A 14078-nucleotide genomic window follows, 5' to 3' on the forward strand; every position below is an offset into this window, starting at 1 on the left:
AAGAAGAAGGACTGCCTAGCTGAAAACCCCTGCAGAGGAAGACCAGAAGACGACAACTGCCTTGGCTCCAGAAACTCACCGGCCTGTCTCCTGCCTTCCAAAGATCCTGCTCCAGCGACGCCTTCCAAAGGGACCAGCGACCTCGACATCCTCTGAGGACTGCCCCTGCTTCGAAAAGACAAGAAACTCCCGAGGACAGCGGACCTGCTCCAAGAAAAGCTGCAACTTTGTTTCCAGCAGCTTTAAAGAACCCTGCAAGCTCCCCGCAAGAAGCGTGAGACTTGCAACACTGCACCCGGCGACCCCGACTCGGCTGGTGGCGATCCAACACCTCAGGAGGGACCCCAGGACTACTCTGAGACTGTGAGTACAAAAACCTGTCCCCCCTGAGCCCCCACAGCGCCGCCTGCAGAGGGAATCCCGAGGCTTCCCCTGACCGCGACTCTTTTGAATCCAAAGTCCCGACACCTGGGAGAGACCCTGCACCCGCAGCCCCCAGGACCTGAAGGACCGGACTTTCACTGGAGGAGTGACCCCCAGGAGTCCCTCTCCCTTGACCAAGTGGAGGTTTCCCCGAGGAACCCCCCCCTTGCCTGCCTGCAGCGCTGAAGAGATCCCTAGATCTCCCATTGACTTCCATTACAAACCCGACGCTTGTTTCTACACTGCACCCGGCCGCCCCCGCGCTGCTGAGGGTGAAATTTCTGTGTGGGCTTGTGTCCCCCCCGGTGCCCTACAAAACCCCCCTGGTCTGCCCTCCGAAGACGCGGGTACTTACCTGCAAGCAGACCGGAACCGGGGCACCCCCTTCTCTCCATTCTAGCCTATGTGTTTTGGGCACCACTTTGAACTCTGCACCTGACCGGCCCTGAGCTGCTGGTGTGGTGACTTTGGGGTTGCTCTGAACCCCCAACGGTGGGCTACCTTGGACCAAGAACTAAGCCCTGTAAGTGTCTTACTTACCTGGTTAACCTAACAAATACTTACCTCCCCTAGGAACTGTGAAAATTGCACTAAGTGTCCACTTTTAAAACAGCTATTTGTGAATAACTTGAAAAGTATACATGCAATTTTGATGATTTGAAGTTCCTAAAGTACTTACCTGCAATACCTTTCGAATGAGATATTACATGTAGAATTTGAACCTGTGGTTCTTAAAATAAACTAAGAAAAGATATTTTTCTATACAAAAACCTATTGGCTGGATTTGTCTCTGAGTGTGTGTACCTCATTTATTGTCTATGTGTATGTACAACAAATGCTTAACACTACTCCTTGGATAAGCCTACTGCTCGACCACACTACCACAAAATAGAGCATTAGTATTATCTCTTTTTGCCACTATCTTACCTCTAAGGGGAACCCTTGGACTCTGTGCATGCTATTCCTTACTTTGAAATAGCACATACAGAGCCAACTTCCTACACAAAGCTTGTGCTTTCATGGAATGGACGAGATAAAACAATCCTTATAGTCTGCTCTTCAGCCATACTCCAGCAAAAATATCCCTGTTGCTGTGCCTTTACAACACGTTACATGAGGTGGGAGCAGCACTGCATGGGGGTAGACGGAAAGATATTTGAGGGTTGAAGCAGCACACAAGGGAGAGGTATACAAAACATGCACTCATGGGGTACTAAGTGAGGGGGAGAAAAAAGAAGTATTTAATTAAGTGGGATCAGTGAAAAGATGGTAAGCGGTAGGCAGGCTGTAAGCCCATTGCCTATCTTTTCCAGTCGGACAGCTTGGGTTGTTTGGTAGGCTTGACCTCAAAAGGAAAAAAGTGGACTTGTCATCAGTGGTTAATTTTTTCAATCTAATTTTCTAAGTGATATAGCTATGCTTAATATTACTACAAAATTGCGTTTGACACTTGCTAAGTTGATTCTGTTTTTATTTAAAACCTTTACAGACTTTCAAAATGAGTGTACCCAGCCATGGACAGGGGTGTGTGTTTATCTAGAGGATGTGAAGTCAAGAATTAATGCAAACCTCAGATCTCTTTGTCTAAGCAGAGAAATTAAGCCACAATGGCTTTTCCCAAGAACCCTCTCATCGAGGCTGGTTGTCTTTCGAATATACCAACCCCAGATAGTCACTCGAAAAGAGAAATTACCTAGCACAAACGTAACTCTTAAGACCTTATTGGTTGTAATCTCATGTGTTGGCCAAAATACTGTGATGTCAAGCTACTGATTTGAAGGCCCCCTGTTTGTCTTAGCCCATTACCAAAAAAATCAAATGTGTAACTAAACACCTTAGAATCTATTGTCTGAATAGCGAAAACATGTTACATACTGCAGTACATTTTCCAGTTTTATTCTGCCTGTGTGTAATGGCATAACTGAAAATCAAATGATCACCCATCTTTTATTGTCACTTTCGTGACTCAAAACCATGATTAGTCTGGTAGTTTCTGCATACACATCATCTGCGTTCTAGCACATTCATCAGGGCATTTGCTTAATCGATGAAAGAAAACAGGAATACAAATCCTGTCCATTCGTAGGAATCATCCTCAATGCTATTGATGTCTTACACCTCTGCTTTTTAAACAAAAATTATTCACTTAAAAGGAACAAAGGTAGGCAAGACGGCGGCTAATAGAGTCTCTGCTATAAGTTCCTTTATGCAGAGAAACTGAAGGTGTCCTGAGCCCATTCTGAGATCACTTTGGTTCCTGTCTTGTTGGGAAGATGATGTGGATAATGGTCCTTGAACAGATGGCTTTCTTTCCTACTTGCGGGTTGGATTGAGCAGTTCTGATTTCAGGGGTGAATGATATTGCTCCAGGTCATGGGAGCCTAGGTGAAGGACTACATTCTGGTTGGAGGAATGCATGCGCTTTTTTTGCATTCATTATCCGCCGGGGACTGAAGAGTAGTCCGAATTGAATCTAAGATTGTTTGGTGCTGTGGAAAACAGGAGGAATTCACTCTTTGTCAAGGTGGCCTTCAGATAGTAATTATCAAAATCGGGATTATCTAAATGCTGGTGTTGAGCTATTAAATGTTGCCAGTTGCAGGGATTTTGAGATGTAGTTGAGGGCTGTCTGTGTATTTAGAGCTCTTAAAGTTGTTGGTAGGTATTGATACAAAGGGTCACAAGTATAGGCTGAAGTTGATAGGCTGAGGATTAAACCTTGGAGTATTCCGCAATAGCCTGTCAGTTTGTAGAATGTTATGGTTCGTATTTGAACTGGTGTCAGTTCATGAGGTAGGAGGCGAACCGTTTCTGTACTGTCTGGGAAGCACAAGCTCCCTTCCCGCGTGTGGTTCAATGCAAAAGAGCCAACCGGGGTGAAGGCTGCAAATGTTGAACAGGATCATTAGGGAAGGTATTTTATTTGTATTTTTATTTTATCAGGGGCTTCGTGGTTTACAGGGCAGATAGGTGTATGTGCTGCAGTTATGCCTGAAGCCAGAGTTGTAGAAGACTCTTCTGGTTGATGCATTGGTTAGCGACTGCTTTCTCAATGACTTTTTATATGAAAAAAACATGTGGATGACGGGTCGTAAGGTAGTGAAATTATTTAGGTACAGGGTCTGTTACTTCAGCAATGTAGCATTTTTGGACGGCGATGGGGAAGGTTCCTTAGCCGAATGAGAAGTTAACGTTGTTGTGGAGTGGTGTTGGGGGAATCTCCTCATACAAATTTGATAGTAGATACTGGTTCATAGGTGGTGGCCTTGAGTGAGTTCATGATGTGAGTTCAGCGAGTGAGAGTGTGAAAGGCTCTCTACTTATGGATGGTGCGGTGGGGAGAGGAGGATATTTTTCAATTCTGTAAGCCTTAATCATTATTATAAATAATAATGAAGTAGTAGTCTGTAGTAAATTACAGTTTATGCCGATGTCACTGTTCAAGCAGAGCGTAGGCAGATCAACAATACATGCCCATTCAAGTGCACCTTAAACAGATTAGACAGTAATTACACATGAAACAGGTGGTTCTGTTCATAAGACAAACTGCTAAGGATACTTTTTCACTTAAGGTGATCATTTAACAGATTAAGTAGTGTAGTTGGTACTGCATGTTGAAAGCAGCTTAAGAGAATACTCCGATTTTGTTGGCACATAGAAGCTGGATGGTGGTTGGTATGGATCATTGCCTGGCATGTCTTCATGTTGCCAGGCAAATGTTCATTTGATCTCAAAAGCAATGATACCATTTTAAGATTTTACTTGGCTGTAAGATTATAGTACAGCCTCAGGATATACCCTGCAGAGTGTAACCAGCATTGGGCGTCTTTTTCTTCATTCTTGTCATGGGTGTTGGGTATCAATCCCTTCCCTCTGAGTTGGTTATTACTCCATTTTACAAGATTGTAGCGGGAACTTTATACTTGGAAGGGACACTTGTTTAAAAGTACTGTACTAATGAATGAAGTTGCAGAAACATTCTACCTAGTTTAAGCATTTAAGACTTAGGGCCTCATTCCAAACCTGGCGGTCATAGACCGCCAGGATGGCTGTCCACGGAAGCACCGCCAACAGGCTGGCGGTGCTTCATGTGGAATTCCGACCATGGCTGTAAAGCCGCGGTTGCCCAGCCGGGTCCGGCGGTTTCCCGCCGGATTAGCCCCAGCTGGGAGAATCCTCCATGGCGGCGCTGCAAGCAGCGCCGCCATGGGGATTCTGACCCCCTTCCCACCAGCCTGTTTCTGGCGGTTTTCACCGCCAGAAACAGGATGGCGGGAACGGGTATCGTGGGGGCCCCTGCACTGCCCATGCCACTGGCATGGGCAGTGCAGGGGCCCCAGCATGATTTTCACTGTCTGCATAGCAGACAGTGAAAATCGCGACTGGTGCAACTGCACCCATCGCACCCCTGCAACACCGCCGGCTCCGTTCGGAGCCGGCTTCTGTGTTGCAGGGCCTTTCCCGCTGGGCCGGCAGCCCAGCGGGAAAGTCTGAATGGCCTCCGCGGTCTTTTGACCGCGTAGCGGCCAATTGGCGGTTTCCGCTTGGCGGGCGGCGCCCGCCAATATTGGAATGACCCCCTTAGTCTCATTTGTGAGAAGCTGACAATTATTGCTCAGATATGGGTCTTTTTGGGAGTGGGATTTCTATGTGCCTAGCTCATTTATCTGATACGAACATAAGAATCCAAGCACTTAATCTGTGAGATTTACTTCATCCTTGCTGTGCATTGCTACAAGATGATGATAAATATTTGAGGAGATTTCCACAATTTACATTGTGCTGTCTGTTGGATTATTTCATCACTGCATTTCCTGTAAATTTACAACTATAAATTTCTTTAAATTAGTAATCCGTTCAGGGATGTATGTGAAAGATTGTTCTGTTGTGGCACTTATGGTACGCAAACCCTTGGCCTTGCCAGGTACTTGAGACAGAGTTAATGGTTAAGTAGTTCATTTATAACATTTGGGTACTTATTTAAAAGCGTAATTTACATCACTAATGTGGGTTTAGTTAGTGACAAACGTCACAAATTTTGTAAGAATATTTTAGGCTGTGCAACAATTATTCCCAGCAAACCTACTATTTTGTGATCTCTTCATCTGTTTTGTTTTATATTTTTTTTCTAGTTTTGAGGTCAAGAATGTTTTTCTACTTTACAAATGATGTTTTGGGCCAGGCCTCCACTGTTAACTCTAGATTCATTGTTTGCCGAACCTGTGGTGGGCTGTAATCACGCTGTTTCAGGGAGTGCCAGTGCTTGCAAGTGCCAGTTCCCTCCTAATGACTGGTCTCTGAAGTGGTTGATGATGTAAGGTTTTCATCTTGTTTGTATGTGCTTGGCTAAGGGAACCACTTTACTTTTCTTTCCTCTAGTCTCCCATGTTTGATGGCAAAGTGCCTCATTGGCATCACTACTCTTGTTTCTGGAAGCGTGCCCGTGTCGTCTCCCACACAGATATCGATGGTTTTCCAGAGCTGCGATGGGAAGATCAGGAAAAGATTAAGAAGGCAATTGAAACTGGTGGAGCTGGAGCAGGTATTGGACACCTATTTGTATCATTGTCATGTGTCAAAAAAAAGTGGCGACATGGATTAGGGTCCGTTGCCGTACACTTTTAATTTCACATTTTATTTCTCCTAGTTGAGTAGAACTAAAAACTCATCCAAGATGGTCTTGGTTAGGTCATGGATCATGTTTTTAACGTTACTGCGTGTTAAAATACTCTAGCTAGGACGTTTCTACTTTTAACATTTTGTTATACTATTGCAGTAGTACCAGTAGAGGTAAAATGTTGTAGTGGTATTAAAAAAAAAAAATCTATTGTTCAACAGTTAGCGGAAGCTTTACCTGTCCTTGCTATACTAAAGAATTGTTTCCCTCGCTTTCCATGCCTGGTGAGTCTCATGTTGCTGAAAGTTGGGAGCAGGAAACCTTTTTGGTGATCATTGCTTTGGAATTGTTTGGACTCAGTTCTAAACTCGTTGCACTTGCTTGAGTTGTACTACTCCTGTGTTAAAGATCATCAGAAGTGAGTGGTTGGAAGTGGAGCTGAAAGTGACACAAAACAGGAAAGCCACAGTGCTTTGGGCACGGGCCTTGCAAGTGCCTTGTTGCTTTCTCTAACTAACCCTGATAACGCAGACCTGTCCCTCCCACCCCAGCTGTGGAGATCTCAGGTGGGTTGGTTGAAAGAGCCAGAATACTGGATGTTAAGCCTCTGCAAGTTTTGTTCTTCATGAGGTTGCAGTTATACAGCATAGCTTTCTGGACCCCTTGTTGACCCCAGGCACTACATATGCACTGATTATAGTGTTTACACCCCCCTCAAAAAACACACAAACCGCCTCCCATGCCGTGTCAATTCTTTGACAAAAGAAACATATGTTACACTTTTTTTGTAGAAGGAATTGCAGAAGCAGACATTGCTTCCCTGTCAGCCACTCCTGGCTCCCACCTGCCTGCCAGTGTCTGCTACTTGTTCTCATCATAATCTGTAAATTTATATAGCAACATTACTCGGAGTGACTCTTGGCACTCGTCATTTTATCAAGGAGCCTAGAAGAGAAGTTAAGTGCTTTCCAGAATGCTAAGTAGTTTGATGTTAACCTCCAGAGATTTGGTGAGCAAGTTGCAAGACTCTGGTTTTGGGCCTGAGAAGGCTGTACCACCCTTACCTTTAAGTTTTACTATTTAAATTCATAGAAGATGTTTTCACCTTGGCTGCAAAGTAGTCTGCTGGAAACATAAGGGACACACAATTGGACAGCTACAGTGGAGGGGTTATATCATTTACACACTTGAACATCCACTCGGCTACTTGGATAGTAATGTTGTTCCGGACTGCTAGCCAGTGTAATGATCTTCTGGCCAATTATATGTAATCTCTTCAGCTTGGCTAGAGGTAACTCTGACTGCCTGATACTGATCCTTCTGCAGGCAAACCAGACATGCAGACAGTTGCAGTAATCCAATCTATAATTAATAGCTGCTCCTAACGACAAGACTTTATGCGAAGAAAGAAGGCACAAGTTTGCCAGTTGGTGGGGGAAAAATCAACTGTTACCTACAATTACTTTTGCCAGAGTGCTGAGGGTCATTTTGGAGTCAAAAGTGAAATCTGTGTATGTATATGTGTGTGTGTTTTTTTTTTTTTTTTTTTTTTTTAACCTTCCTTGGAGCTTTGATATTTTGATCAACATCAAATATGAATAGAATGGGATGTGAGAGCAGATTGAAACTGCTCTCAGTCTCAACCATATTCACTTTTGTTTTAGTAGTATTCGTTTGGCAATAGCATCTATCCATTCTTGAAGATTTTTCAAGGTGATATGTAAGTTGTCAGTAGGAGGAGATCTCTAAAAAGTTTTATGTGGACCTCATTGTCATCACCATAACCCTGAGAGTTGTTAAAGATCTGAAGAAGTGGGGCTGCCAAGTTTTGGAAAGGACAAAGGATAGAGCTTCGTGAGAAAGAAGGGAGCCCTTTGTGTGCATTGAGAAAGAAAAAAGCTGAACCATTTAGTCATTTTGGAACCTGCATTTACATCTGTAGTCAACACACGCAAAATGATATGATGCTTTCTAGTTTTGAGTGCCTCCGACGGATCCAGCATAACCTGCAAATAAACAATCGCATCACCCATATATCTAAGAATATCATCCTAGAAGGCCTAAAGAACACTTCGGTGCAATGTTTAGGCTTTAACACATAATACAGAGGAGATAACTAAATTTCTGCATTGCAGGCTCTTCTGTAATGGTCATAAACATTCCCCGCTGCATGTATGGACCCTGGAACACTTCAAATACGTTCATTTCCAAATCAGTGGCGTAACAAAACTTGAGACCCCCTGCAAAGTGCCTTGGGGAGGCACCGTCCGTTAAGCCGCCCCGGAACCCAGTCAGGGGCCTGCCACCTGTGTACAATGTACTGTGCTGAGTGGGTCCTCCTAGAGCTTGGGGGCCCGCAGCACGGCAGGGGCTGCTGGGTCTTTGTTACGCCACTGGTCCAAATAGTTAAATACACATGGTGCTAATGTCCCTATATACTTCAGAAAGGCCTATCTAGTACAAGATGTTCTCCCAAATGTAGACTGGTGTTATGTTTACAATAATCCCTGAAAAGTTAAAGCAAGCAAAATCTTTTTATTTATTGAGGAAAAAGAGCAACCCATGAACGCTTTCAAATATGCTGTGCACCCTTTAAGAGGCCAGAGCTTCCACTTCCCATGGTGCACTGTACGAGCAGTTGCCTCCTTCAGTCAGTTATGTTTTTTTTCTGTCTCATTTGAGAATAATCCCAAAACACCTGGAAGTTTCCACCTCTTTTGTCCCAGGGTGTTTTCTCTCAGGAATAATTTTTACAGCTTCACTTGAGGCCTTTTACTTAACTTTAGCCCCCCCCCCCCCCCCCCCCCTCTATTTTTCCTACCAGGATGCCTTCACTATTTGTAAAGTGCACTTCGTATTGAAGAAAGAGGGCAGCTTCAGACCAACACTCGGTCTGTGGGGTGTTTCTACCATCCTCTCATTCGACAAATTAATGTGAATTCCCCCTTCAAGATTTCAAGGAAGACATTAAGGGACAGATAAAGCAAAAGGCTCAGAGGGAAATTTGAGGACATGATGGCGAAAGAAGGAAGGAGAAATGGGAGCGCTATGAACCCATCCAGGAAACCACCTCCCAAGTAGCTTTTAGCTTAAAAAGGTTTACCCAAAGTAAGATCTGAGGAGTCAAAAAATGACACAAAAAAACAGTAATCTATGTCACTCCCAACATTATTCATAGTCACAGTCGAGGATGTGAACAACAAGAGCTTTGGCACCTGCATGTTTGCAGTCAAAGGAAGAATCATTGCTGGCAAGACAGTCACAGGTTTGCTGCATTATCAGTGTCTAAGCACTGGAGGTTGAGAGCCACAGGTTGAAAGCAGCTCTGTCACCGTCTGTTCGGAGGAACGACTATTACCCATCAAGAATAAGTGTGACAAGCTGATCAGCATTGGGGAAAGTAACAGCTCAGCAGATTTTGTCTCGCCGCCATTAAGTCCTATGTTTACATTGTCCCAAATGTGTGGTTGTACATAAGGCCTTTGCAATAGTGCCTCAAGCCGGTGGACACAAAATCAGGTGAGTTAGGATGACTGACTGACGCTAACTGTATCATCAAAACAGTCTGTACTGAGGTGTTACAGATGGCAGAACCGTGTTCCAAAGTATTTTTTGCAAGAAACCCCTTTACAAACAATGATCACAGATTCATTGTTAACCAGGTGGGGTGCTGTAAGGAAATGCCTCCTTGGCATGGTTACCTCCTGACTTTTTGCCTTTGCTGATGCTATGTTTTGAATTGAAAGTGTGCTGAGGCCTGCTAACCAGGCCCCAGCACCAGTGTTCTTTCCCTAACCTGTACTTTTGATTCCACAATTGGCACACCCTGGCATCCAGGTAAGTCCCTTGTAACTGGTACCCCTGGTACCAAGGGCCCTGATGCCAGGGAAGGTCTCTAAGGGCTGCAGCATATCTTATGCCATCCTGGGGACCCCTCACTCAGCACAGACACACTGCTTACCAGCTTGTGTGTGCTGGTGAGAACAAAACGAGTAAGTCGACATGGCACTCCCCTCAGGGTGCCATGCCAACCTCACACTGCCTATGCAGTATAGATAAGTCACCCCTCTAGTAGGCCTTACAGCCCTAAGGCAGGGTGCACTATACCATAGGTGAGGGCACCAGTGCATGAGCACTGTGCCCCTACAGTGTCTAAGCCAAACCTTAGACATTGTAAGTACAGGGTAGCCATAAGAGTATATGGTCTGGGAGTCTGTCAAACACGGACTCCATAGCACCATAATGGCTACACTGAACACTGGGAAGTTTGGTATCAAACTTCTCAGCACAATAAATGCACACTGATGCCAGTGTACATTTTATTGTAAAATACACCCCAGAGGGCACCTTAGAGGTGCCCCCTGAAACCTAATCCAACTACCCGTGTAGGCTGACTGGTTCTAGCAGCCTGCCACACTCGAGACATGTTGCTGGCCACATGGGGAGAGTGCCTTTGTCACTCTGTGGCCTGTAACAAAGCCTGCACTGGGTGGAGATGCTATCACCTCCCCCAGGCAGGAGCGGTAACACCTGGCGGTGAGCCTCAAAGGCTTACCCCCTTTGTTCCAGCACCGCAGGGCACTCCAGCTAGTGGAGTTGCCCGCCCCCTCCGGCCACGGCCCCACTTTTGGCGGCAAGGCCGGAGGAGATAATGAGAATAACAAGGAGGAGTCACTGGCCAGTCAGGACAGCCCCTAAGGTGTCCTGAGCTGAAGTGACTCTAACTTTTAGAAATCCTCCATCTTGCAGATGGAGGATTCCCCCAATAGGGATAGGAATGTGACCCTCTCCCCTTGGGAGGAGGCACAAAGAGGGTGTACCCACCCTCAGGGCTAGTAGCCATTGGCTACTAACCCCCCAGACCTAAACACGCCCTTAAATTTAGTATTTAAGGGCTTCCCTGAACCTAAGAATTTAGATTCCTGCAACTTACCGAAGAAGAAGACTGCTGAGCTGAAAACCCCTGCAGAAGAAGAAAGAAGACACCAACTGCTTTGGCCCCAGTCCTACCGGCCTGTCTCCTGCCTTCTAAAGAAACCTGCTCCAGCGACGCTTTCTCAAGGACCAGCGACCTCTGAATCCTCAGAGGACTGCCCTGCTTCAAGAGGAACACGAAACTCCAGAGGACAGCGGACCTGCTGCAAAAAGACTGCAACTTTGTTACAGAGGAGCAGATTTAAAGACCCCGGCAATCCCCGCAAGAAGCGTGAGACTTGCAACACTGCACCCGGCGACCCCGACTCGACTGGTGGAGAAACAACACCTCAGGGAGGACCATCCGGCGACTCCGAGACTGTGAGTAACCAAAGTTGTCCCCCCTGAGCCCCCACAGCGACGCCTGCAGAAGGAATCCCGAGGCTCCCCCTGACCGCGACTGCCTGACTCTAAAATCCCGACGGCTGGAAAAGACCCTGCACCCGCAGCCCCCAGCACCTGAAGGATCGGAACTTCAGTGCAGGAGTGACCCCCAGGAGGCCCTCACCCTTGCCCAGGTGGTGGCTACCCCGAGGAGCCCCCCCCTTGCCTGCCTGCACCGCTGAAGAGACCCCTTGGTCTCCCATTGATTTACATTGCGAACCCGACGCTTGTTTGCACACTGCACCCGGCCGCCCCCGCGCTGCTGAGGGTGTACTTTCTGTGTGGACTTGTGTCCCCCCCGGTGCCCTACAAAACCCTCCTGGTCTGCCCTCCGAAGACGCGGGTAGTTACCTGCTGGCAGACTGGAACCGGGGGCACCCCCTTCTCTCCATTGAAGCCTATGCGTTTTGGGCACCACTTTAAACTCTGCACCTGACCGGCCCTGAGCTGCTGGTGTGGTGACTTTGGGGTTGCTCTGAACCCCCAACGGTGGGCTACCTTGGACCCCAATCTTAACCCCGTAGGTGGTTTACTTACCTGCAAAAACTAACATTACTTTACCTCCCCCAGGAACTGTGAAAATTGCACTGTGTCCACTTTTAAAACAGCTTATTGTGTTTTATGTAAAAAGTATATATGCTACTGTGATTATTCAGAGTTCCTAAAGTACTTACCTGCAATACCTTTCAAATGAGATATTACATGTAGAATTTGAACCTGTGGTTCTTAAAATAAACTAAGAAAAGATATTTTTCTATAACAAAACCTATTGGCCTGGATTTGTCTCTGAGTGTGTGTTCCTCATTTATTGCCTGTGTGTATGTACAACAAATGCTTAACACTACTCCTTTGATAAGCCTACTGCTCGACCACACTACCACAAAATAGAGCATTAGTATTATCTCTTTTTGCCACTATCTTACCTCTAAGGGGAACCCTTGGACTCTGTGCATGCTATTCCTTACTTTGAAATAGCACATACAGAGCCAACTTCCTACATTGGTGGATCAGCGGTGGGGTACAAGACTTTGCATTTGCTGGACTACTCAGCCAATACCTGATCACACAACAAATTCCAAAAATTGTCATTAGAAATTGATTTTTGCAATTTGAGCTATTTTCTAAATTCTTAAAAGACCTGCTAGGGCCTTGTGTTAGATCCTGTTTAGCATTTCTTTTAGAGTTTAAAAGTTTGTGAAAGTTTGAATTAGAACCTAGAACTAGTTTTAGATTCTTAAAAAGTATTCCAACTTTTAGAAGCATAATGTCTAGTACAGAGATGAATGTGGTGGAACTCGACACCACCCCTTACCTCCATCTTAAGATGAGGGAGCTAAGGTCACTCTGTAAAATAAAGAAAATAACAATGGGCCCCAGACCTTCCAAACTACAGCTCCAGGAGCTTTTGGCAGAGTTTGAAAGAGCCAACCCCTCTGAGGATGGCAACACAGAGGATGAAGATAGTGACTTGGAGGGCAATTCCCCCCTCCAGTCCTACTTAGGGAGAACAGGGTTGCTCAAGCCTTGACTCCAAATATAATAGTCAGAGATGCTGTTTCCCTCACAGGAGAGACCAACATCTCTGAAATCACTGAGGATAACTCCTGTGAAGAGGACATCCAGTTAGCCAGGATGGCCAAAAGATTGGCTTTGGAACGACAGATCCTAGCCATAGAAAGGGAAAGACAAGAGATGGGCCTAGGACCCATCAGTGGTGGCAGCAACATAACTAGGGTCAGAGATTCTCCTGACATGTTGAAAATCCCTGAAGGGATTGTAACTAAATATGAAGATGGTGATGACATCACCAAATGGTTCACAGCTTTTGAGAGGGCTTGTGTAACCAGAAAAGTGAACAAATCTCACTGGGGTGCTCTCCTTTGGGAAATGTTCACTGGAAAGTGTAGGGATAGACTCCTCACACTCTCTGGAAATGATGCAGAATCTTATGACCTCATGAAGGGAACCCTGATTGAGGGCTTTGGATTCTCCACTGAGGAGTATAGGATTAGATTCAGGGGGGCTCAAAAATCCTCGAGGCAGACCTGGGTTGATTTTGTAGACTACTCAGTGAAAACACTGGACGGTTGGATACAAGGCAGTGGTGTAAATAATTATGATGGGCTGTACAATTTATTTGTGAAGGAACACCTGTTAAGTAATTGTTTCAATGATAAACTGCATCAGCATCTGGTAGACCTAGGACCAATTTCTCCCCAACAATTGGGAAAGAAGGTGGACCATTGGGTCAAGACTAGGGTGACCAAGACTTCCACAGGGGGTCACCAAAAGAAAGGGGTCACAAAGCCTCCCCAGGGGAAGAGTGTTGAGACAGCCAAAAATAAAAATAGTAAAGAGTCTTCTACAGGCCCCCAAAAACCTGCACAGGAGGGTGGGCCCAGAGCCTCTTCACAAACCAATTTTGGGTACAAGGGTAAAAACTTTGATCCCAAAAAGGCCTGGTGTCGTAGCTGTAATCAGCCTGGACACCAAACTGGAGACAAGGCCTGTCCCCAGAAAAATACCACTTCTAACTCCACTCCAGCTAAAACTGGAATGGCCAGTCTCCAAGTGGGATCAACAGTGTGCCCAGAGCAAATCAGGTGTCACACTGAAACTACATTAGTCTCTGACGGTGGGGTGGATTTAGCCACACTGGCTGCCTGGCCTCCTAACATGC

The 14078-nt window shown here is 45.7% G+C and overlaps 1 protein-coding gene across 1 annotated transcript in view; it reads left to right on the top strand.

Annotated features, from left to right (window-relative positions):
- Positions 1–14078, top strand: part of PARP1 (poly(ADP-ribose) polymerase 1) — a 377066-nt gene that overhangs the window by 30184 nt on the left and 332804 nt on the right. Inside the window, exon 2 of the mRNA XM_069236169.1 lies at positions 5803–5965. Within this exon, the coding sequence (XP_069092270.1) occupies positions 5803–5965 (163 nt within the window). The remainder of the gene's footprint in view (positions 1–5802; positions 5966–14078) is intronic.

The sequence above is a fragment of the Pleurodeles waltl genome, chromosome 5 (genome assembly GCF_031143425.1).
Source record: "Pleurodeles waltl isolate 20211129_DDA chromosome 5, aPleWal1.hap1.20221129, whole genome shotgun sequence".
NCBI lineage: Eukaryota > Metazoa > Chordata > Amphibia > Caudata > Salamandridae > Pleurodeles > Pleurodeles waltl.